Below are 24,617 nucleotides of genomic sequence, written 5' to 3' on the forward strand. Positions count from 1 at the left end.
ATGACGAATCATTCTCATCAGAACGTGACGCAGCCCCATCCGATGATCACGTAACCTCGTTCGTGTTCAACGCGCACCACTCACTCAACCTAGCCGCCCAGCGTGAACGTCTTCCGATCCGGCAGTATCGCGACCAGATCCTCTACTGTCTCGAGCGCTATCAAACGCTGGTGCTGGTCGGTGAAACCGGTTCCGGCAAGAGCACACAGGTACCACAGGTGAGTCTCCGTTGCTTCTGGGGGTTGCGGTTTTTTTGGGGGTGTTGTGAGTAATTATCGGTTGTTATCACTGGTTAGCGATGGGTTGATAGATTGTCTGTTATGGGTGTGTGCTGAGATAGTGCGTGCTTTTGCGCGCTAAAATCTCGACAAACATATGATTACGGCCTAAAAGCCAACTGTCACAATCCACTTTGAATGGAAATTCCGGACAAACCTTTACACGCCAATCACAGATGTTGGTAGTAAACGAAAGAGAAAAGTTTTCTCTTTCATAAATTGTTGTGAACTGTGTTCGACCAGTAACGGTTTGTCTGGAATTTCCATTCAAAGGTGATTTTGACAGTTGGCTTTTAGGCCGTAATCATATGTTTGTCGAGAAATGCTCTGTTGTAAATTGAATATTGTTCAAACGAGGTTGGCGAAAAAGTTTCAGGCAGCGAGTTTCTGCATTGTAGTGTGCTATGACATTGGTGAAAACATGTTTCGTTTACTTGTTGCCGTGGGGTTTCATGAAATTCAAACTTAGAGATTATGCCAGTAGTAAGGCTTGCTTTTATATTCTTGACCGAGTGGGTGATTCTCAAATCGGCAAAAGCGTGTTCTATTTTATCTCTAATATTAAAAAAAAATATGCGTTGTATCCTTAATTTTCAACTTTCGGAATGAAACGAATGAAAATATTCAGCAAAAAATAAACTGACATTTAAAGTTATGTTCGATCAAACCAGTGATGCCACATGTTTTTGAAAAGTCTAGAAGAATAATTAAAATGTCTTAAAAGTCTGTAGGTTGTGTATATCCTAGTTACACTAGAATGTTACTTTAAAATTAGATTGAAAATAGAATTCTATCAAAAAAGAATTATGCATATTCGAATACAGCTATTCTAGTGCAATTTTGCTAAACATGATTACTCTTTTAAAAGTCTGTAGATCTCTGGCTACGTCTGTTACAGTGGGAGGCTATCAACAAATCTGGCGTCGCTGGATCAGACTATGTAAAGTTACTCGAGGTAATAATTTGTGCTCATGTATCATTATAAAAGAGATTATAATTACTAGAGGTCGCATGTCGCTGCTAACACTGATTATTTTAGTATCTCGCTCTTACATATGCTAGGCCCATTAGTTTGACACATATTGCCCCGGGTACATACATGTCAAAGTAATAGGATACAATATGCTAGAGCGAGACCCCATGTTTCAGTCCGTGAATACATGGAGACAGTAGCGCTTTGCTCCCTCTAGTAGTTATAATCTCTTTTATCATTATTCCTTATGAAACAGTAAAATGCTTTTTTATAAATAGAAATGATAGAATAATTATTACTAAAGGCAACGGACAACAAAAACCAAGTCAGAATCCTACTGCTTGCAGCGTCTACACGCTATAATAGGGAACAATATGGTTAGCTGAGGGCAACCAAGGAAAACATCATCGGCGTAAGATATGTGCTATGATGAAATAGTCATTGAGGTGGAGGGTAGCTTTGCTAGGAACGATGCGCGAAAGTTTTACAACACGATCCACAAATGAGGAGGAAGAGCATCCTGGCGCTGGTTATGATTACCGACCGGCACAGAAATCTGTTGACCGATCGAACAGGAACAGGTTGCCTGGTGAAAGGAGAACTTTGAGTTGCTGTTGAATAGGCAAGGCACGAACAAATTGATTATTGGTGATCAAGTTGGGAACTATCCGAAATGCAAAAGGCTTTTCGAGAACCAAAATCGGGAAGGTCGTTGGAAAGTACACTTCCGCAACTGTGGCCAACTGTACGAATCCTTTGTAAGCTAATATCAAAGCGAGGTTCGAGAAGGACGACCAACGACGGACCAGATGTTTACCCCGCAAGAAAATCTGGATAAATTCCAAACATACGACTTGTGCATACACCACCTGTTTGTGGAGTTTGAGGTGGGGTAATATTCAGTGAAACGAAACAAACTATAGCAGATTGCGAGAAAAATTGTCTTTCAATTTTAAACTGTAAAACTGGTATATTTAGCATGTCACCATAAATAGGTATTTTTTAAATGACCATAGCAATACGCCTCAAAAAGCTAGCGGATTGATTCCATATCAAACATGTTACTTGAAAAGGATTTAGTATAGTTAGTGTTGGTAATACACGTTGACAATTAATTTGTATTAATGCCATGTAAGAGGAATTCAGTGCTTTATGATTGCTCGATAATTGAGGCCAAATGGCTCACAACTCTTTTTCTAGATGGTACGAATTACTGCTTCCATCATATCTTCCGGTAAACTGACCACCTCTCAAATCTTCAGGTAAACCAACTTCCTCTCAAATCTTTTAAATCACCCAGTGTAGGCTTCATCTTTCCACGATTACAAGGTGGTCGTTGCCAGTGACTGTCAGATTTCGTATGGTTGGTTGCCCTGCGAGGAGACACGAAGACTCCTCAGTTCCCCTGAAACATGGCCGATTCACCTTGTTCGCTGTGCACCTCTCCTCCTTGTACCTGTCGGATTAGCTTCGAGAACCATTTTTACGACATGCTATTCTGGCGATATGCCTAGGATAAGGGGTCAAGAAATACAATAAACCTGTTTTGAACAAGATAGGTGCTTTTCTAGCTGTGATAGAAGCTGCTCAATCTTTACCTTCCGACGACATTCACGTGGAATATTGTCTATTTCGAGATAATCTAGCATTTCATCGAGTTCTTGCTATATGGGATACACACGAGTGCGATCGAAACAGAAACAAACGTCAAAACTTTTTTTTAACTCGCCCTTATGCGAACTAGATGGGCGCGGAGCTCAACGCACGGGCCGGTGGCGTATGGCTGAAAAGTCGCAATGTAGATTTAAGAAAAGATTCGTAATATTTACAATAGTCTTATTTTATGGAAAATGTAGTCGTAGACAAAGGATGGGGAGGGCATGGGGCGCTCTTGCCTGACATCACCATCCTACTTCCAGCGATCGAAAATTCGTTGGAACAGTCCGCGAATATTAGGCTGATTTGCTCTGTTGCGTACAAAACGCTAGTTCCTTTCGCCGTGTATACCATATTAGCCCAAGGACTCGTTCGTTGTCGATTGTTTTCCAAGCGTCGCAAAACTTCTGAGTTAGAAATCGAATTTTATAAAACTAAAACTCTCGCTTTGCGTACGCCTATACCTTATCTGGTATCATCTTGGGTTTTCACGTCATTTGCAGTTTGACAAGACCAAAATTTGACAAGACCATAATTTGATGTTGGAACGGTCTATCCCTGATAATGATTATAGGGAGGGCAATCCCTCGGTTTCAGCAGCCAAAAGTTGTGACGTCCATAATTCGCACATATGGCAGATCGTACTAGTCAAACCGAAACAGAAAGCGTTGAGATTTTCATATGGTTTTGGGTACTCGCATCTGTTGGTGCTTTTTAAGTATATCGCCACCGAACGCAATGCACTGTTTGCGAAATGCGCTTAAAACGGGTGGAAGGCATGTCAGCATTTTTTCCAAAGTATTGTTTCCTTCGAAAAAATAACCTACTACACAATGGAGAATATGTTCCTAGCTCTCGGGCTCGTAGTAACAGAATCGATAGCTGTCATCTTGAATTTTGTCATTTTGTCAGGTGATACTTGACAGGACAATGTCCTGTAAATAAATCTATGATTTTAGTAAGATTTTTCGTTTAAGATCCATTAGTTTTTTGCCTCTCGCTTTATGAATTTCTTACCTTGTCGAGCGTCTACCTCGTTACGCCAGTCGTTCGGTAGTTGGCCTCTTACCTAAGCTGAAAGTACCAGTTTGATGGCACAGTTAAATATGTCTAGAAATGGTTCTGGTATAATAAACATGTTTGAAGAACCACGCCTGACTAATTCGTCGGGCACTTCGTTACCAGAGATTTCTTGGTGCCATAATACCCAAAATATCATTACTTTATTTCGAGTTGGCAGTTCTTGTAAAGATGCGATGCACTCCCAAACTAGTTTGGACTCACATTTCGACGACCTTATTATCAATAGTACTGCTTGTCTGTCCGAGAAGATTGCGATTTATGCATGCCTGTAGTTTCGTTTCCTATAGACCTCCGAGCAGGTGTACATTGCTTATACCTCTATCTGGAAAACCATTGGCCACTGTCCCATTGATAAAGATTCTTCTTGGTCTTGGTCTGAGCCAGTCAGTTATTTATTATACTCATGTAATAATTTTAATCTCCATCAAATAGCGGTTTACCCTGTAGCACTATCAGAGAGCCAAGTTTCGCCTCCCCCATAACATGTTTGTGCAATGAAGGTAGATGAAGCATGGCTTCCATAGCTGTAGTGGGTGTTGATTTCATAGCATCTGTGAGAGAGAGGCAGACTAGCTTCTGAATTTAAGTTAATTTTGTTTGGACTGCCTTTTGTTTAATTTTGGGCCACCATACAATGGAGGAATAAGTTAATCGTGGCCTAGCGATGGTCGTGCAGGACCAATAAGCCGACCTCGGTTTGAGACCCATGTTTTCACGTTCTACTAAGAGTTAAAGGAATCAACTTTAATTTTTTCTTATTGCAAAACAGTTGTATGATCGTTTTTAGAGGGTTTACGTTGAATCCCTCTTTGGAACACTGATCCCGCCGAAATTCAGGGCTAATTTACTCTCATCGTTTAATTCAGATTTATATTTTTCCCTCACAATTAGGACAATGGAGCCTTCATATCCAACAATCTCTAAGTCCTTTTCCGTCAGATCATTGAGAAGATCGTTCACCACTAGTGACCAGAGCAGGGGTATAGGGGATATCACACCTCCCATGGGATAGCCTCTTTTAGGTGTTAGTTAGTTGCCTTAGTGTCTCCCAACGTGACTGTGGTCTCTCGACTCTTGAGCATTGCAAGAACCCACTGTCCTATAGATTTTTCACGATGTCAAATTGATATTTCCTTGAAATGAAGGGTTTTCTTAATAAGTGTCACTAAGGCTGTTTCCGTAGATTTGCCTTTTTGATATGAAAACTGGTTCTTGTTTAGCGGAACTTCCGATAAGGACTCCGTTTGAATATAGCGGTCTACTAGTTTCAGAAGTGTTGGTGCCAAACTTACTCAAGAAACAATTGAAGTTTTATAGCACACTACAAGTGCAATCTAAGTTTTTTCAGTGGCTATAAAACTACTATAAAACCTCAATTTTTACTAGGGTATAGGTCTAGCGTCAAGATTTTTTACCTGCTTTTGGAATAAATATTACTCTTCTCTCCAGCTTATAGATAGGTGCCCAAGCATAAGACTGGATCTCAGGATGTTCCGGAATCCGGAATAAATCCGGAAGAATTATGGCTACCGATTTTTTAAGAAATATTGGGAGAATATTATCAGAGTTGGGGGATTTGTAGGCTAATAATTCATTTATTTTTGTTTTTGACCTAAGTGCCAATACCTCATTTAACCCATTCATGCCAATGTTTTTTATTTTATTTTGATTATAGAGGTTTTAACCTTAAGGTCATTCGCCTCTTCGGGTTAGAAAAATCTCTTATGAAAATTTCTAACGCTATGTGCGGGGTCGGGGCTCGAACCCAGGTGCGCTGCGTACAAGGCAATCGATTTACCAATTACGCTACGCCTACCCCCATGCCCATGTTGTTTGTGGACAACAACGTTTTTAAGCAGCTATAACTTTTGGTTTATGCAAGAATTGCTCCCATAAACAAGTAAGGCTAATAAATGTGACTATTACCTTTCATTTGAGCACCAACAGTTACAAGTATTAGCTCTAAAACTGAAGTTATTACCATTAGTCTGATTGGATTCCGATGTAGCAGTGCTGCCAGGGACAGTTTAGGTTAACGACGAAAAATGAATTTTTTTATATATCTCCGTTATTTTGAAATATTATTGAAATCTGATACAACCTATCAATTTAGACTGTTTTTGACTACATTTTTCCACGTAATTGGACTATTGTAAAAATTCTAGGAAAATTGTATTAAGCATTGGAAGGTAAAACTTGCGCAGCTTCGATGGAAGCACATATTTTTATGGAAAAATATTTTTCGTGTTTCTTGGCCCCACCATTTTCAAGAAAAAATAGTTTTGGACACCTGTGTGCACAAGAAAAAAATTGGGCATGAAAGGGTTAAGACTGGTGGTATCCAACGGGGAAAAACGATCGAAATGGTGAGATGAAGCTAAGCAATTATGTGTAACAAATTTCTCCAGAGCCGAGGATTCGATGCCGCAACCTTTGAGACTCCGGCTCAATGCACTAACCCTTATGCTATCCCTGGGTATGATGACGTCCCAGAAAGAACACAAAAAGTATGGCATGAATTTTTTTTAAGTATTTAATCAATTGTTTCATAAAAAGTGAGTTATCAGTAATGAGCGTTGAACGCTCCACCTTCTGATGCACAAAACCTGCGGAACCTGTGACAATCGTAAATTTTACTCCGTTAGTTGAAAATATCCATGGTGGTATGGCACTTGAAACAATGTAAAACACCTGTTTATTGAGGTAATTTATCAAATAAACCATTTACCTGTCATTTAGTCGAGTCATTGTGATGAGTAACAAACGTTTCTTCCTCCGGGATGACACCGAATTACCACCGCACTTAGCGTGTTACAATATCAGAGATTAAATCACCACCGAATGATAACATCGCGACTGCGTGTCGCAAGTCATAGCCTTTCAATATAAAAAATGGAATATTTTTTCTATCGAACTCTCGACACTTTATGATTAGAGTTTTGAGTTTCTACAATATAAAACAATAGACAGCTTGCAAGACACTAACGATTCGCCTTACCATAGCCTAATAGTGTTTTTATCATAAAAAATATAGCTCCATCTAGAGCCGAAAGCACGATGACGCTTGTAAGTAGCGGTTTACCCACTTCTCGGGTTCTTGTTCGCCCGGCGTACTCTTCTTGTCAGGGCGGCCGATGTGCCTCCACCGGAATTTCGGATTTTCGTTACACAACAAACAAAAAGGAAAAAAAAACAAATAAATTAAATTTGCCGACTTTATATTTTCTCCACTTCACTGCTGCTGCTGTTGGTGAGTCACTGCTGCGGACGGAAAGGCGGGCGATTTCATCCGATCGGCCGGGACAGCAACGGCCGAGTTCTCCTTGTTTACGTTGGCTGCTCCGGCAGCGGTCCTTAACAATTAGCTAGGGAGATGAGCTTTGTTCCTCTGTCAGAACCTCCCTAGCGACGGTGGTGACGAATCACCGGATTCTTTGCTCCCCGCACAGAATCCCGGAAGACACCGCAGTGTTCTTCCCAAGGGGAGCCGTTGTCCACCGGGCTTCACCCTCCTTGGCTATTAGCTGGGAAGGAGAGCAAAGCTCGTTCGGCTTATCCTTCCCAGCGAGGGCGGATTGGTGCGTCTGGATCCCTTGCGGTTAGCCGGGGAAGCAGAAATTCCTTGATGATCAGCTTCCCCCGACGGCAATCCAGCACAACAAAATAAACAAGCGCCCAAACCACGGGCCAGAACTTTACGACGGATAACTTTCCGTCACACACGCGCTTTGCACTACGGCTATTGTGGCTCGAAACTGTCCCGAACTGGTGTAACGGGGACGTCAGTATTTTTCCGTGGTCTGTCATTATCTAACTAAAAACTCGATGGCCGCCTTCGTCACGATCAAAACAAAACGTTCAACACCAAAAAATCGCACAGCTGTCATCGTTATGGTACAGCATACTCACAACACTTTTGCAGCAAGAGGAGGAATTATCTAACCTGCACGAATAAAACCGTTCACAAACGCGAAAATGAACAAAAATTTACAACTAATTGTGAACGGTACCGAACAGCGGTGAGCATAATTTTACGTAAACAAATACACTCTACAGAGTGTACACACAAAAAGGGCATATTTCCACCCAGTGCTAAATTGTTACCCTGACGGGTTACACGCTTCTCAGTCCATATATTTGGTAAACTTTTCCCAAATAAATGGTGAGCTGTTTGCGGTATCACTCCTCGTGGATCATATAAGCTGAATAGATCAAGAAACTTTATGAGGCACAAGGTACACGGAAAATGTACTCAGAATCTACAGATTTCAGATTCCAAAACAATCTCGCGCTATTACTTGTCTTAATTTTCTGTTATTTTAACTACTAACAAGACCAAATGTATAACCTAGCTTACTACGTGAGAACTAGATTCTGATATAATTTTGGTATTGCATTCTGGTCGGGTTAGATTACGTTGAACTCCCGCAGTGCTGTAAGTAAATTTTCTGGTGCGACCTAATTCTAGTATAAATAAAATTTATGTTCAATCAACAAATGTGTTAATCATACCTCGTTGAATATGTCAAAGCTAATCCCGATTCAAACACATCTAATCTAATCATTCTTGTATCGATTACGTAGGATGACTCAATTCTAAATAGTGAATCCCTCTAATCTTGTAGATAATGAGAAAAGCAGATAATTGTTTGTTGATACAGGGTCCGGTACACTGAGAAACAAAAATATGCATAGTTAGCATACTTTTTATTCCCGTCTCTTTTCTTCTGCTGTAATTTTTATACTTCTAGTAAGCATTCAATGAGTGGATAGACCGAATATGTCCAATGCAGGGTTGTTAATACGATACATTTTTCGCGATAATTTATCGGCGTTACTCGTTAACGATAATGTATCGTCGCCTTCATCGTCATCGTCGATAATTGTATCATCGTATTCATCGTCATCGCCGGTTCATCGGTTATCGCGATACATTTTGCGTTACTTTCCCGTTAAGGTTGCACAGAGAATGCGTAAAATTCGCAAACGAAAAAAGCAGTTTTTTTCCACACCGTATGTCAGATCTTCATAAAAATCAATCAGCAGTACAGTAACAACATTCTACATACGCTGATTGATTTTTATGAAGATCTGACAAACGGTGTGGAAAAAAACTGCTTTTTTCGTTTGCGAATTTTACGCATTCTCTGTGCAACCTTAATTGGAGTTGAAGTTGATGCGGTTAACTTTCAGTTGTTTAGAAATAAATACCTATTGAAGGACATGTTGTAGGCAGTTGAAAATCAATAGTTTTGGACATTTTCTATGCACAGCGGAGAATTTTTTTTTTCAACTTTTCGGGAAAGTGTATTATACTGAAGGGAAAGTTGTTGGCAGTTGAAAATCAATAATTTTGGACATTTTCAATACGCAGAAGGGTCCGACGATGTGTCAAAATGGATTTTTTTTAACTTTTCGAGTAAGTTGGTGCACAGAAGAGTCCCAGGTGCACAGTGCGGCAAAAAGGTGATCAAAATTGTTTTGACCATGAAGAAAACAAATTTTGAGCTATTGTGTAATTAGTAATTTTTATCACGCAAAGACATATATTGAAAAAACTACTAAACCACTATTATTAGGCCATTCACAAATTATACTACACATTTAAGTGGTGTGGTGATTAACAGATTTTATTATAATTTTAATTTAAACTAGATTTTGAATTTTAAAAAGGAGAATATACATATTTCCAATGTATATTTTTTTCTAGTTGGGAAGCTTTTAGCCCCTCCTCCGTTTCTTCTCTCCACTATGTAACAAGATGCTACATGCTTCCTTCTTTTACCCTCAAATATGTAGTGTAATTTATGAACGGTCTCATAATAGAGTTTCAGTCGTTTTTGAATACAGTGAAGACCCGTTTTTATCAGCCCCTTGGTGAATTGACATTGACCAAATCGGCATATATTTTTTCTGGTTCTGAAGAGACGATGTCGAAACGCAAACACCAAGACTAATATATTTTTTCCTTTCTTTTTAATAAACCACAGTGGTTAAAATAATCTTCTTTAGTCCCTCGACAAAGCCTCATAACCCGTTCTGATTATTTAGTAAAAATTTCCCTTAGGAGGTCCTACTGTACAGTAGTATTATTTTTGTATATTTTGCATCTCTCAGATAAGAAAGATATGCTAAAGAAGGAATTTACTCGAATTTGACTTGAACGTAGACTAGAGACCACCAAACGGTTTTGATAGTGTTTGTTTTACAGATTCGTCTTGGTGAAGCTATACCTGCGGAAATTTGTGGCTTCCATACCAAAACATTGCTTTTTGGACACTAAATCATTCGATAACTTCTAAGTTGTAAGAGATACAAATAAACTAACATTCCAAAAATTCTGTATTTTCTTATGCTGAACGAAATCTTGGAACATTTTGAAATTCTACAAAATTACCAGGAAAAGTATTTTGAAATAAGCAATTTTGTGGGGTACATCAAAGAAATCTTCACAAACGTATAATTAAATCGACAGATAGACACATAGTCTCTTCAGCGAAGTTAATACTAAAGATATTCTCAACAACTTTGCCAAAAAAAGTTTTTTTTTCTTTTCATAAATGACCAAACAAAAACTTGCTTCTCAGCTTTAGAGGGATTAATCACCCAACTAATACTTTTTAAATGCAAAAAATATAAATAAACTTTGCTGAAGACACTATAGCTAAAAATGTTTTTCGTGGTTCAAAGAATTTCTTTCACCTTTTTGCCATTTTGGAAACACTGTGCACTGGTGGATTCTCCTGTGAATTGAAAATGTCCAAAACTATCGATTTTCAACTGCCAACAACCTGCCCTTCAATATAAAAAGTTCGCGAAAAGTTGAAAAAATTTCTATTTTGACGCACCGACGGTACATGCCCAAAACTATTGATTTTCACTTATTAATAACTTCTCCAATATAATAAACTTTCCCTAAAAGTTGAAAAAATCCATTTTGACACATCGTCGAACACCCTGTGTATTGAAAATGTCCAAAACTATTGATTGTCAACTGCCAACAATATGTCCTTTAATAGTTATTTATTTCTAAACAATTGAAAGTTAACCGCATATACATACTTCAACTCCAATAAACGGGAAAGTAACGCAAAATGTATCGCGATAACCACCGATGAATTATCGACGATGACGATGAATCTGACAATATCGTTAGCGGAGTTTCCGATGACGTTGACGGGTGGTTAACGTTATCGACGATGACGATTAATTATCGATTAACAACCCTGGCCAATGCATAAAATTTACAGCAGAAGAAACGAGAGGCAGATAGAAAAGTATGCTATCGATGGATAAATAAGATTCTGCGTGTACTAAAAGTGTAACCAACATCGGGCTGTTCGCGCAGCTGTCGCACTGGTGATAGAATTCAAAAGAAGTTGCTCCGCTTGACCGAAAGCGGCCAAATCTCGAACATCGTGTTTCCTCTTCCTGATGATTTTTTTTTCAAATTGAGCGATTCGTAAGCTCTCAAAACGATAGGGTTTACTTGACCTACAGTTCATATGAGAATTTGAGTCATCGGTTGGCCATCAGGAGGTAGCACCCATCACAAATAGTGGTTTGAGCCGCTATAACCGCAGATGGGCGCTCTCCAATTGTTTTCATCGGGACTGGCGTTAAAGTAAACTCGGCATATTATTGGTAAAGTGTTCTGGAGGTTGCCTTGAAGCTGTGGGCAGACAAGCAGTTCGATCGCAAATCATGGACGTTTCAACAACACTTGGCACCGTCTCACAAAGCACGAGTGAACCCGGAATGGCTAAAAACCAACCTTCCGATCTTAATTTCGACCACGCAATGGCTCCCGAATTGACTAGATGCGTATCCAATGGATTATTCTCTCTGAGCTATTCTGGAGAGCAAGGTCCGAAGTAAGAAATACACCAGTCTCGAGACGCTGTCCGTGAGAGGGCCAAAATACTGGCAAGTGACGTTCGGGTAGCTTGCGATTCGTTTTTTGGCCGTCTCAAGGTGAAACGTGCTCATATTGAGGAAAGGTGAATTATTCCTGAACTGTTCACACATTCCGCTCTTTAAAGTGAATAAAAATAATTTGCCAAACCGAATTTATGGCCTTTTCAATTGGTTTCACTTCGAGTGCCGGACCCTGCAATGACGTTTTCATACAATTTCCATACAGCCAATGAAAAATCTTCAAATCTTTACTGCACCCGTTGCATGTTTATTCAATCACCGTTTCATAGTTCACACGATAGTTAATAAGATACCCATTTACGCCACCTAGTGCATGTTTAAGTTATTTTCGACTTCGTCAATTCTCTGCAAACGGCATCACGAAATCTGACGGCATGCAAAAGTAAACTTCTCTTGGTCATTTGTGTATTCTATAGATTCTATATAACGAACGTGATTTGCTGCTGAGCAATAATAAGCACTGGTTATAAATAGTTTGTAAATGGAAAGGGTACGGGGCTAGTCCTGTTTTCCTATTAAATTACCCAGTGCCCAGTGCTAGGTATAAATTATCCGAGTGACAGCACTGTTGACACACGTGTCAATTCTCTATTCCGACTTCCTTCGACCGGATGCAGAAAATTGTTATTCAGCCAGTAAATTTGACCAGGCCGGATCTAAGGGTAAGTGGTCAGAGTTTTTGAGTGGTACATTTTTCAATTCACCTGTTCAAAGATTCACGTCAAAGCGTATTTCTTTGTATCTTGAAAATATTAGTTTTTGTTTTCCTTTCGACCGATTGTAAGTGCAGATTTTTCGCTGGGACCAGAATAGGGGACAAGGATCCTATTTTATTAATGGTAACACATAAACACACTGTGTATGAATAACTTTCCGCGCGAGAACAACAAACAGCCTTTTCATCCTTCGTACCTGTGGGCGGCCGTAGGCGAGGTCGTTAAAAATTGTATACATCGGTCAACGGTACACTTTACGGACACGCCACTGGCAAAGCTTTGAGCAGGTAGGATTGCACAGTTGACTAGATTTGAGTTTGGGAAATAGAATTCGGTTCCGTGCTATAGTGAACGGAAGAGGTTCTCGATTGAAAAGTTTACAGCATTATCACTATTTTCGTAACAACATATTCAACTTTAATCTAGGTACCTACCTGCGTGGGATGATTTTGTTGTTAAATTTACGGACATCTGTATAAAAAAATTGGATAACGCTCATGAAAAATTCCGAAAAAAGGTGAGCAAAACCTATTTGCTTGTTTGTTAGTGTCTTAGGCTGCACATTTATTATGGCGCAAATATGCATATTTTAACTCGCTGTTTGAGTTGTATGCTAAACACTGGCGAGTAATAGCGTTGAGTCACATTAAATATTGAACGTTTAGATCGGAACCGGAAGGTTTATTTTTATATTCCTTTTGTACGAACGTTGTTAAGTTTTACTAAAGAGATGTAAGGGCATAGAAATGACGTAAATTACAATGAGTAATTCGACATTGGAGTCAGGCGCCTCAGTTTTGAAACTGTAGATATCACTGCTGGATAGATTTATAAAACTGTCACCAATATGCAAAGTTTTATTAAACAAATTTCACAGGGATGTATATAAAATTTCCACGAAAATTACGGGTTTTTCATTTAAATTTTAGTATGCATTTTAAATAGAGCTATTCAAACAAATTCGCTTTATGTGTTTGTGTTATCAAAGTTTTCGGTAAATAAATCATATAATGATAGATTATTTCATTCAGGTAGATTGATTTATGGTCGAGCAATACTTTACGTATTTTCTCTTGGGTCAGTTCACATATTTCGTCATTTGTGACAGTTTGTTTATGCATTATAGAACGCTCAAATACAAGAGTGTTTTCTCTTTAGAAAGCTTTATGGTCGCATTCTCAAGATGCATCCAACATGAATAAAAGTGCCATGTAAGTTTTTTCAAATTATTCACAAGTTTTTTTAAAACCAAAGCCCTACTAAAGATGAGGTTTTATGGTGGTTTATACATGTGTTCATCACTTCGTTAAAACATTAATAACTTCTAACAAAAAGGGATTTAGCAATAAATTATTTGTCTCATTTCTGACTGCAGTAACTTATCTGAGCAAAATGACAATAATTTACTGATTTTCAGCGATATATTCTCCGGGTTTCAGCAAAACAAACGTTACTTGCACTGATATATAGGCAAAGCTTTGTTTTCTGATTGTTCAGTTGTGTAAAACTCGGCAAAAGTTGCGAAAGAAGGTGAGAGTCGGCAGAACTATATTGAGCATGCGTGTATGCAAAGTTTATTGAGCGCTCTTCATTCTGATGTGCGAAGTTTAACTTTACACACTCGAACGAGTGGGGTGGTAGAGAGCGGGGGTGGTATTATGTTAGATTTATCTGATACAGACAGAATTTTTGCAGCTTCCATACAAAAAACAAACCTCTCATTCTACCAGATTCTGATATCGTAGAAACTATTACACACAAATTATAATGTAACTAAACCGATAGCATACATTTTTAAACTTTGGGTTATATTTTCCTAAATTAATGATCCCATGATGTCCGAATGATGTAATACATATTAAAATGGGTGCAACGTTACTTGGATTTGCGGGTCTGGATCACTAATAACCAATCAAAGTAACTTTGACCACATTGGCCATCTATGACAATTCTTGATACCTCCGCGGAACTTGCCAAGTGCCTAACGTAATTTCACTGCTATTTCGCAACGTACTCTTGACCTATTTCCATAAACCTGATTTCAAATGAATGATACAATAATTCCATTGGCTGTTATGGAATGATATGCAGGACTGACTTTTAGTTCTGGAGACAGCTGTGGAAGTCCCAGATTTCGGAATATTTCTCAATTAAAGTCGGTTTTTAGGTGCTGACTGAACCCATTTTTACAAACCAAGTCTCAAATTAAAGATATAATATGCAGTTGAGTCTTGAACCTACCCCCCCCCCCCCTACACCTCCCCGATTCTTTATTACCCCCCCCCCCCCTCATCACCTTTACACCATTCTCACACACGCATTCCATTCATTCACATTCATTGAACTCATGCTGATTAAGCTAATCAATATATTTTTTTTTGTTTCATGTTTGGCAGCGTCGACATTCATAGTCGTGGGATACTTGCTAACAGTAATAAGAATGTAAAAGACATTTTCACAATTATATTGAACACAACCAGCTAAGAAAGGCCCAATTGCACCACTAGGTGGATTAAAACAGGGGTTCAATACAATATTATCGTGGCAGCATCGAAAAAAATTTGCAAACAATTTTAGGCGTTTGGATAATTTCGGCATAAAGTATTCTTCCTACACGTAGTGTGGTCAGTACCCTTCTTCGTTCATCAACAAATCATGATGGGAAAATTAAATCTCAAACCTCCGATTCCTGATGGTACGAATTTTTAATTTTTCCTTTCTTTTTTATAAAATTGCAGAAATCGATTATTGATTTTTAATCTTGTTTATATGTATAAAAATTGTAACATACATTTGAAAGTTTATGATGAACATAACCATCCATGAAATCCTAATGTTCATGATTCAGAAAGGCACAATTGCACCACTAGATGGATTACCACAGGTTTTTATTTCAAGAAGTGAGATTTTTCAATTTTTCCCCTCACCTAGGATGATGGGTTTGACGGTATTGCAAACATCATCAAGCATATTTGTGTATCAGTTTTAAAGGACCTCTGACAGACAACTGCTTTAAGATGGTTAATTGCATTACGTCTCGATAGTGGTGCATCGAGAAGACCGAGAGGGCCTATGGACCTTTTTATGTTTTGTGTTTTTTCATACTGTGCACCAGCCTAAACAAAGGGTCAGCCAACAGCCTGTGCACACTGGCGGGTCACCGTGGATTGACCTTTTCTGTGGGCTGTGTTTGCAAACATTGTTCAACAGCGTAATGCCAGTGTTTGTGGGCACGGCTCGCAGTGGGGTCATTGTGTGTCGATTTATCGGTCGACTTCGTCATGCTGAAAAGGCTACATATATGTAGAAGTAGAAACCTATTACAGTGGAGACCCTATTTTATCAGAACCCGGTTTTATCAGTCCCCGATTTTATCTACCACCGATTTTATCAGCTTTTCGACCCGATTTTAACAGCTTCATATGAAAATTGATAGTTGGTAGTTTGATGGGTTCTAGCAGACGATCCAAGTTGAATTCGAGTAAATCCTTTCTTGAGCATATATTTGTTATCTTAGACATCTGAAAATACAAAAATAAAAATATTTTTTTTCAAGTTAAGGGGAGCTTAAAGTAAATAATCAGAAAAGGTTGTGAGGCTATATCTGAGGACCAAAAAAGTTTATTTTAGAGCTTTGGTTTATTGAAAAGACAGAACAATATGTGTCCCGATTTTGGCAGCTTAAAATTCGCCAAGGGGCTGATGGATGGAATGGATGAGCGCGAGAGGCCTGGAGCTCGCTCATCATAAGACGGAGGTACACACTTAAAAATATTTACATCTTGCAAGATGCACATAAAAGGAGCGTCCCAATTCACTTGAATTTACATTCAAGAACATGTAAAAATGCGCTTTGGTCACAATTCTCCATCTCCATTCAACCGAGTTCTACACCAAAAGAGACACAATATTTTATTTCACATTTCAAAACACGTAACATTCCATTGTTAGACAGCAAAATACGTTGCAATGTTGCTTACGTCACATGTAATTTTCATTTTTTCTAAGTGTGTAGTTATCGTCAACAACCGCAAGTCGGCACAATATACAGTTATCCATGTGGGAGAAGTCGTGATCGCCTCACAGCGGAGTCTGAAGTCTCTCGGAGTCATTATAGACGACAAGCTGACCTTCGGCAGCCATGTCGACTATACATGCAAGAGAACGTCGACTGCTGTTGCGGCTCTATCGAGAATGATGTCCAACAGCTCAAAGGTGTGCGCCAGTAGACGTAGGTTACTGGCAGGCGTTGCCGTATCTATCCTCAGGTACGGCGGCCCGTCATGGTCAAGAGCACTGAGGGTAACCAGTTACCTACAGAAACTGGAGAGCACCTACCGCGTGATGTGCCTCAGAGTGATATCTGCCTACCGCACGGTATCACACGATGCATCCTGCGTGATAGCGAGCATGATGCCAGACGGGCTGGTCATTCGGGAAGATGAGGAGTGCTTTGAGCTACGTGGAAATAGGGGAGTCCGCGAGCGCACCAGGGTGACCTCGGTCGCCAGATGGCAGCGTGAGTGGGACAACTCCTCGAAAGGTAGGTGGACCCACCGGCTGATACCTAGCATATCAAGCTGGGTGGGAAGACCCCATGGGGAAGGTCACTTCCACCTGACACAATTTCTGTCAGGCCATGGCTGTTTCCGACAGTACCTCCACAGGTTCGGGCACGCGGAGGTCCCAGCCTGCCCGGACTGCCCAGGTGTAGACGAAACTGCCGAACACATACTGTTCGTATGTCCTCGGTTCGACGTCGAAAGAAGAGTAATGCTTGACTTCTGTGGCTGGGACACAACCCCTGATACCCTTATTCAGCGGATGTGTCAATCGGTGGAGAAGTGGAACGCAGTCTCGGCTGCTACCATCCAAATTGCCTGTAGGCTACAGGTAATCTGGCGAACCGAGCAACAGATGACGAGCACGGCTAACTAGTGATTGGTTAGCTGGAGCGAAAAAGGCCAAGCGCAAAAAAGGGAGTGAATGGTCTGTTCATGCTGAGGCAGGTTTGGCGCAGCGACTGGCAACCGCGTAAGGGGTAAACCCAGCCACCCCGAAGCAAGACAGAAGAGTGAGTGTATAGGCGTATAAGTGGACTGCCTCATGCCAAGACGGGAGGGCTGCAGCGTAGTATGTTGGGACTTAGCTATCGATGCCTCATGGCGTGGCAGAGGAGTGAAAGGGTGAGCATCCAAGTCAGTCTCACATGGCATGTTAAGGGTGAGCACAAAAGTCAGCCTCACATGGTATGGTAGAGGCTAGCACAAAAAGTAAGCCTAGCAAGGAATGAAAAAGGTGAGCACCCAAGTCAGCCTCACATGGTATGGGTGGGGCGAGCACAAAAGTAAGCCTAGCAAGGAATGAGTAAGGTGAGCACACAAGTCAGCCTCGCAAGGAACGAAAAAGGTGAGCACAAAAGTCAGCCTCATGTGGGAGTGTTTGAGAGTGTCAAGGTGCGATAGAGAGAGCACCCAAGTAAGCCTCATACAGGACGTATGAACGCGCGAGTGAGAGTGAATGAGTACATTAAGTACAGCCATCCCCCCAGAAGTAATACCGAGAAGTAGTTCCTGGGAGGAACGATGGGGGAGCCCAATGGAGTTTAGTCGGTATTAATGGCAGCGTCACCATTCGAGCCCGACACACCCCCAGTGCACTCCGTGCGGTAGCTTGGACCCTACCAATAGCACGTGTACTGGGCTAGGACGTAAAGGTCTTCTCCATTGTAAAAAAAGGGGCTGATGAAAACAGGTCTTCACTGTTTTAGTTTTTAGTACTAGTATACATTTGCATCTAGACGAGTTAAAGTAGTTTGATTGCATGTTACATGTGTTCTTTTCTTCTACTCCATTAATCTGTTTTTGTTGTACTTCTATTGGTACGCTTTTCCATTACTGGTGGATTTTAAAAATAATATCGGTCAATTTATACATTTCTAATTAACCTCGGCATTTTTTTTATTCGGCATGTTACGATTCCTTTTATTGCTATATCTTATATTAAATTCATACTAACACTTACTAACACAATTAATTGCATATTTTCTCATGTACACTCACAATCTCTCCCATTCCAAACGTACAAACGCTCGTGGCCTCCGTGATAAGACAAACCTGGTCACAAATGCGAACATGCAATTGCAATCATCTACGCACACTTACCCCCGCGATCTTGCCAACATTATAACACCCGGTAATTATGTGAACGTTGTTGCATGTATAAATTTATAAACACCTAGAATTATGCTTTCAGCTGGACTAATAAAAAATGACACTCGTATTCACTAGATAACACGTTCCATGGCGTCATGACCGAGAACTCTAGTGGTATGGGGATAATGACTCACCGCTAGCATATCTACCATACACTAATAATAAAGTATCGGATTCAGTGTCCGCGTGCGATCATTCAAGAATACATGCGAATATGCGAATGGCCACACGAAACTAAAATCGAGTTTATGCACGCGATGTTATATATGCGCTAATGCAAACGACAAACACGTTAACATACAAACGCTCGAGCCTTTCGCGATCACGCAACTAGTGAACACCCACGCCAACTTAGACAGATATGCACTCCTGTCCTCGAACGCTAAAAACTCACACCTTCCACACACTCTCCACCACAGTAGGATTCACAATTAGACTTATACATACAAAGTCATACGCAATAATTACAGGTCTTTCATCCGGGGAAAATACCTCTCATCTTATCGTTTAAATTATGGAGGTACCATAGCTTCGTCTGTCAGTTCAAGGATGTATGGAACCCGCTATAGCCACCACCCTCGGCCCTAGCTGCCCATAAAGCAATACAAAAAAATAGAAATTAGTACTGATTGTATTAATCCTAAGGGAGCTTCTGGTGTAAAGTGCAACACGAATGTTATTTTGTTTTACGATTTTGAAGGCAAGGCAACAAGAGATTGCGGGAGTCGATTATTTATGCCTTCTACTCCAGACGCTGCCCTTAAATGCTTTCTTCCCCGACTGAGTCAAGAAGAACAAAATGTGAAATAATAAAAATAGTTTGCCTTAAGAGTTTCGGCCTTGTGGGTTTTCGGCTTATTTTTTCGGCCTTTGATTTTCAGCCTTTCGATGCCAAATCGTGCAATTCCACCATTTACGTCATGCGGTACTGATTATGTTCAAATTCTTTGCTTCACAGAATAACTTGAAACAAGCTGTCGAATGTATTGATATTTATTCATCATCCCAACATATATAGATAATGACAGTATTGAAATGTAGCTTACATGACCTGGCACCACGCACTAGTTCCGTCGCTATCAAACAACTCATGTAAAAATACGGAGAGGTGGATAGTGTTGAGGAAGATACTTGGAGGAACTTTTTCCCAGGACTTCGCAACGGCGTTCGTGTGGTGAGAATGCGTCCTACAAAACCTATTCCCTCCTACTTGGATCATCCAATGCAAATCCGTGCGAGGTACGATCGGGCCCAGTACCACTAAACCAACTATCATTACCAACAGTGAGGTAACAGCGATTAAACCAAACGCCTCCAAACCAACAACCAATACCACCAATAAAGAATAAAATGACGGTTCAGAAGGATTTACAACAGTGACCAGTAAGTACAAGAAACAAATAAGAACAACCGACCGTGAGCATCATGAATGCAGTACCGATGACAACATGAACGTGAACGAAAACGTAGAGAAGACGGACCGAATGTCTGCCAAGGTGCGGCAGACAACGTAGCTACAATTTCACCGCCAAGGAAGAGGATCTCAACACGCAGCAGCAAGCTGCGTTAACAAGATCGGATGGACAGGCATCTTGGGGACCATTCATAAATCACGTAACGCAAAAATTGCCCAAAATTGACCCCCCCTCCCCCTATGTAACAAATTGTCACAAATTTTTCCATCCCCCCCTCCCCTGTTACGTAACAAATTCCAAGAAAAAATATTTTTTTCTTCGATGAAAACATGTTACGTAACGATCTAGTTAACACCCCCTCCCCCCTATGTCACAACTTGTCGTACCCCCTCCCCCCTAAAAGAGTTACGTAATTTATTAATGGTCCCTTGAAAGTAATTTTAATTTTTACATATTGTAAAATTCATAAAGGACCCATGGTTCAGCTTTGAGCCGTGTCAAATAAACAAAAAGGAAAAAACCAACGCAATCATCAATGTTTTTTCCGAATCAATAATTTAAAATTTCGCATTCATGCGTAAGTCCGTTTAATATAATTAGATTTGAAATATGAAATGAAACAGTCGAAAGTGTAGTCACGGCACTCCGGTTATGTCAGACACTATCCACCCACCTTTTTAATGCACCATTCCTGTATAGGCATATATTTTGTCTTAGTTTATTCTGGAGTAGTTCCAGTTTCTACTGGTAATGGAACAAAGCTTATTACTTGTAACTCAACTCATGATAAGATCGGTAAGATTCAGTACACTCGACACTTACGGTAAATTGGTGAATGGTTAGACTAGTTTCCTTTATGAGTTCAGGTGTTTTGTGTTGCACTTGCATTGGGTACTAAATGTCTCAATATTTCCGCCCAAATATAAAACAACCTATATGCGTATGAATATTTGAGTGTTGTCTATAATGTTTACTAATTTTCATAAACTGATCCCATAACCATCTCAGTTCGCATAATGGCATTAGCGAAAAGAACACACTACCGGCAAACCCAACTGATGGTTGTTCTCTTATTCTCTATTCCGTTTCAGACTGTGGCCATAGCCGGATTGTAAAATCAATTCCCCTTCGCGCTCATTCAGCACTGCTAGTCACCACCGACAGTTGCAGAATTGCGATTGCATCAGCACACACACAACACCTACCGATAGGGGAAATTACACAACCAGTTGAACCAATTTACCGTACAGTGTTCCGGTGACCCTGAAAACAAATCGGCACCATGGTCGGTCCCAGTTCGCAAATCAGCAAACTTCTGCTGACGTTGCTTTTCCTACTGATTATCTTCTTCATTTGGATGGATGTGAATCTGTACATTCGCATCCAGGACTACCCCATCCGGGACAATGAGATTCGGCTGCTGAATGGTAGTACGGTTCTGAAACCAACCCTGCCGGTAACATCACCCTACGCAACATCGGCGATACCACACCGACAGCCGGACGTTGCTGCCAGGTACGAGGAAGTCGCTTGGGTATCCTGCGATCTGAATCCACTATGTGACGTGACGGTGAAGGCGATGATGTTGGATCACACCAACCATTATCTGTTTGCGCCGATGGCAACTCTGGCGGACAATCTGGCCGGGTTTTCCAAGGGTGATCTGATAACGCCTAATATGATCTCCTTTTTCCACGTATTTGTGGCTATTGCATCAGGACGGATGATTGCTTCTGATTCACTGGGTTATCGAAGAATTGGAGTAGTGCTGTTCCAGTTTCGAACGTTCCTAGATGATTTAGATGGGCACGTGGCCCGAGCTAAGAAGCATATCCGAGGCGAACGATCGGACATTGGCTCGGCCGGTTATTATATCGATGGAATCTGTGATGGACTAGGTTGCATCGCACTGATGATTGGGGTGTTTATCTTTCTGAAGAATAATCCTCCACGAAGAGGATACACGCAGCTGCAGTCGATTATCCCGGTGACGGAATCGAAGAGCTCGGAGTCGGGCGTGATCTACAAGGTCAAGGTGACAACCAAAAAGGTTGTTCGAAAGGTCCTTTGCTACAGCGGCATTCTGTTGTTAAGTTCCACCGGATGGAACCGATATATTGCCATCTACCAGGATATGCTCGAACGAGAGGACGTCACTCCGACGCAGTTCCTTCACCAGGAGTCGGTGTTTCGGTCGACCGGTTTCTTCTTCATCTGTTGGCTGTGGCGAATATTCAATGTACACGCCCTGCTTCACTTTCTGCTGCTGAGCATCTTCTGTGATAAACTGTGGGAGTACCTGCGAATGATCCAGTACGCCGGTTTTGTCACGCTGCTGGTTATTATCAGTGTGGCTGAGATGCACCTCCTTGGGGTGCAAAATTTTATCTATAAATCGCTGACTGGTAACAATACATCGTTGTGATTAAAATAAGGAGATATAAAGCGAAAATCTAACATTCGGCGTCCTGAAGATTAAGAAATTTCCCTACGTCCCACTAATTAATATTATTCGTTTGTGACTTTTTACAAAGCATTGATTATACTGTATTGTAGTAGGGAATGCCACACAGCATGCCTTAGATGTTAGACAAAAAAAGCGACAGAAGCTGCTGCAGGAGAAATCTGATTCGTCCTATGAGACACCCATCACACCTATGTACAGTACGAGCGAGTCTATCCGTTAACCGTTGATTAATCGTTGGGAAAATGAACGGTGAAGGCGAACTATTTTTAACCCAATTGAGAGACCCTGTGGAAAAAATGGAAAACTTCAACGAAGTGAAATAACAAACAATAAAGAGATGAAACTATGTTTAGTGTTGGAAATCGGAAACTGAAACACTTTTTCTATTTGTAGGTTTTAAGCAAGAGAGAAAGATATGTGAAATAGCTCTATATTTAGATGTTAGTATATTCTATTAACAGAAAAGAAACCGGAACTATATCAAATTTACCGCGAACATATGGACGACGAAATCTTTAAGCTTGAGCAATCGCTACACAAGAAAAAAAAATAATACAAACAGGTTACGCGAGAGTTATTAGTAGGTATGTAAACAACCTGTTAACCGGCCTGTACGAAGAGAAAAAAAATGTTCTGATGTCAGTTTAAAGATACAGTCCTTTTGAAGCAGCTTTTATTCTACTCACGGGAAAATGAAAAGAGATGCAAAAATATATGTGTATATCCAAAGTTTGAATCATGCCGTATTACTGGATTGTCGTATGTACCGTGGAATTTCGTCCGTTAGATAACAGACTGATACTGCTGTTTATCTGTTCGTATTCTGCTGTTATCTTTCTCTGAACGCTTTTGTTTAATCTAGTATTAATCGAGCAAGTTTCAATCACGTTCAGGTTGGCCTTCCAATGTTAACCGTAAGATTATCGCACAAATATTGATATCTGTTGGTATTGCGTATTGAAAAAAGTCAAATAATGTGTGTCAATCCGTCTCACAGTGACACTTTATCAGTCCTAAAGGTTGCGATAGACAAACAAGATAAGTCAATGCTGTAATCTGAACGTTTCATTACAAGACTGTTGTGAATTTAGCGGCTGATTTCAACAAAATTAAGCTGAAAGCGATCTTTTGTTGGCTCAGTACAAATAATTATTCTTACGCAGATATGCCGTTTACAACTTGTGAGCTCTTTGTAGTAGATCACGTCATGGCAATAAAAATACAAATAACAGTAGTTGCGTCATTCTATTGTTAACACACTTCTATACTACAGTCTTCTCTATATCTTGAAATTGAAGGAAAAGTTGAAATGACGATAGTTAAAAAATAAGGGTAAATGAAGAACAGGTAGTAGGCTCGATGGCGGATTCAGGACACATTCTCCTGGCTCATACATTTGGAACAACATCAGATGCTGTTCTTAACTCAATTTCGACAGTTTTCACAATGCCACTCGCGTCGGCTGGAGGGGAGGTTCTTCGGCGACTAAATTTACATGACATTCGTATGAACAAGGAGAAATGTGACTTCTTTGTCGACACGATTGTATATTGCGGGTACCTGATATATAAGTGTGATGGTATCCATAAACTGCGTAAGAAGATTGAAGCGATCCAGAAAATGCCACGACCGAAAAATAAGGACGAAGCTCGGTCGTTCGTCGGATTGACCAATTACTACGCTCGGTTCTTCGAAAATCTGAGCACTGTGTTGTATCCTCTGAATAACCTATTGAAACATGCGAAGTGTCCTTCCAGAAAGTTAAGGAACAAATGCAGTCCGACAGTTTCCTTGTCCACTACTTGCCCGAACTACCATTGCTGCTTGCCACGGATGCTTCACCTTACGGAGTTGGTGCCGTGTTAAGTCATGTGTA

General features: G+C 40.4%; 2 protein-coding genes across 2 annotated transcripts in view; both read left to right on the forward strand.

Annotated features, from left to right (window-relative positions):
• Positions 1-24,617, forward strand: part of LOC131688753 (probable ATP-dependent RNA helicase DHX35) — a 34,838-nt gene that overhangs the window by 2,579 nt on the left and 7,642 nt on the right. The window contains exon 2 of the mRNA XM_058973240.1: positions 1-218. Within this exon, the coding sequence (XP_058829223.1) occupies positions 1-218 (218 nt within the window). The remainder of the gene's footprint in view (positions 219-24,617) is intronic.
• LOC131688754 (ceramide phosphoethanolamine synthase) lies at positions 77-23,477 on the forward strand. The gene is made up of 2 exons (XM_058973241.1): positions 77-218; positions 21,366-23,477. Exon 2 carries the CDS (start codon positions 21,557-21,559, stop codon positions 22,697-22,699), a length of 1,143 nt encoding a protein of 380 aa, XP_058829224.1. The 5' UTR covers positions 77-218; positions 21,366-21,556; the 3' UTR covers positions 22,700-23,477.

Source organism: Topomyia yanbarensis, chromosome 3 (genome assembly GCF_030247195.1).
Source record: "Topomyia yanbarensis strain Yona2022 chromosome 3, ASM3024719v1, whole genome shotgun sequence".
Lineage (NCBI taxonomy): Eukaryota > Metazoa > Arthropoda > Insecta > Diptera > Culicidae > Topomyia > Topomyia yanbarensis.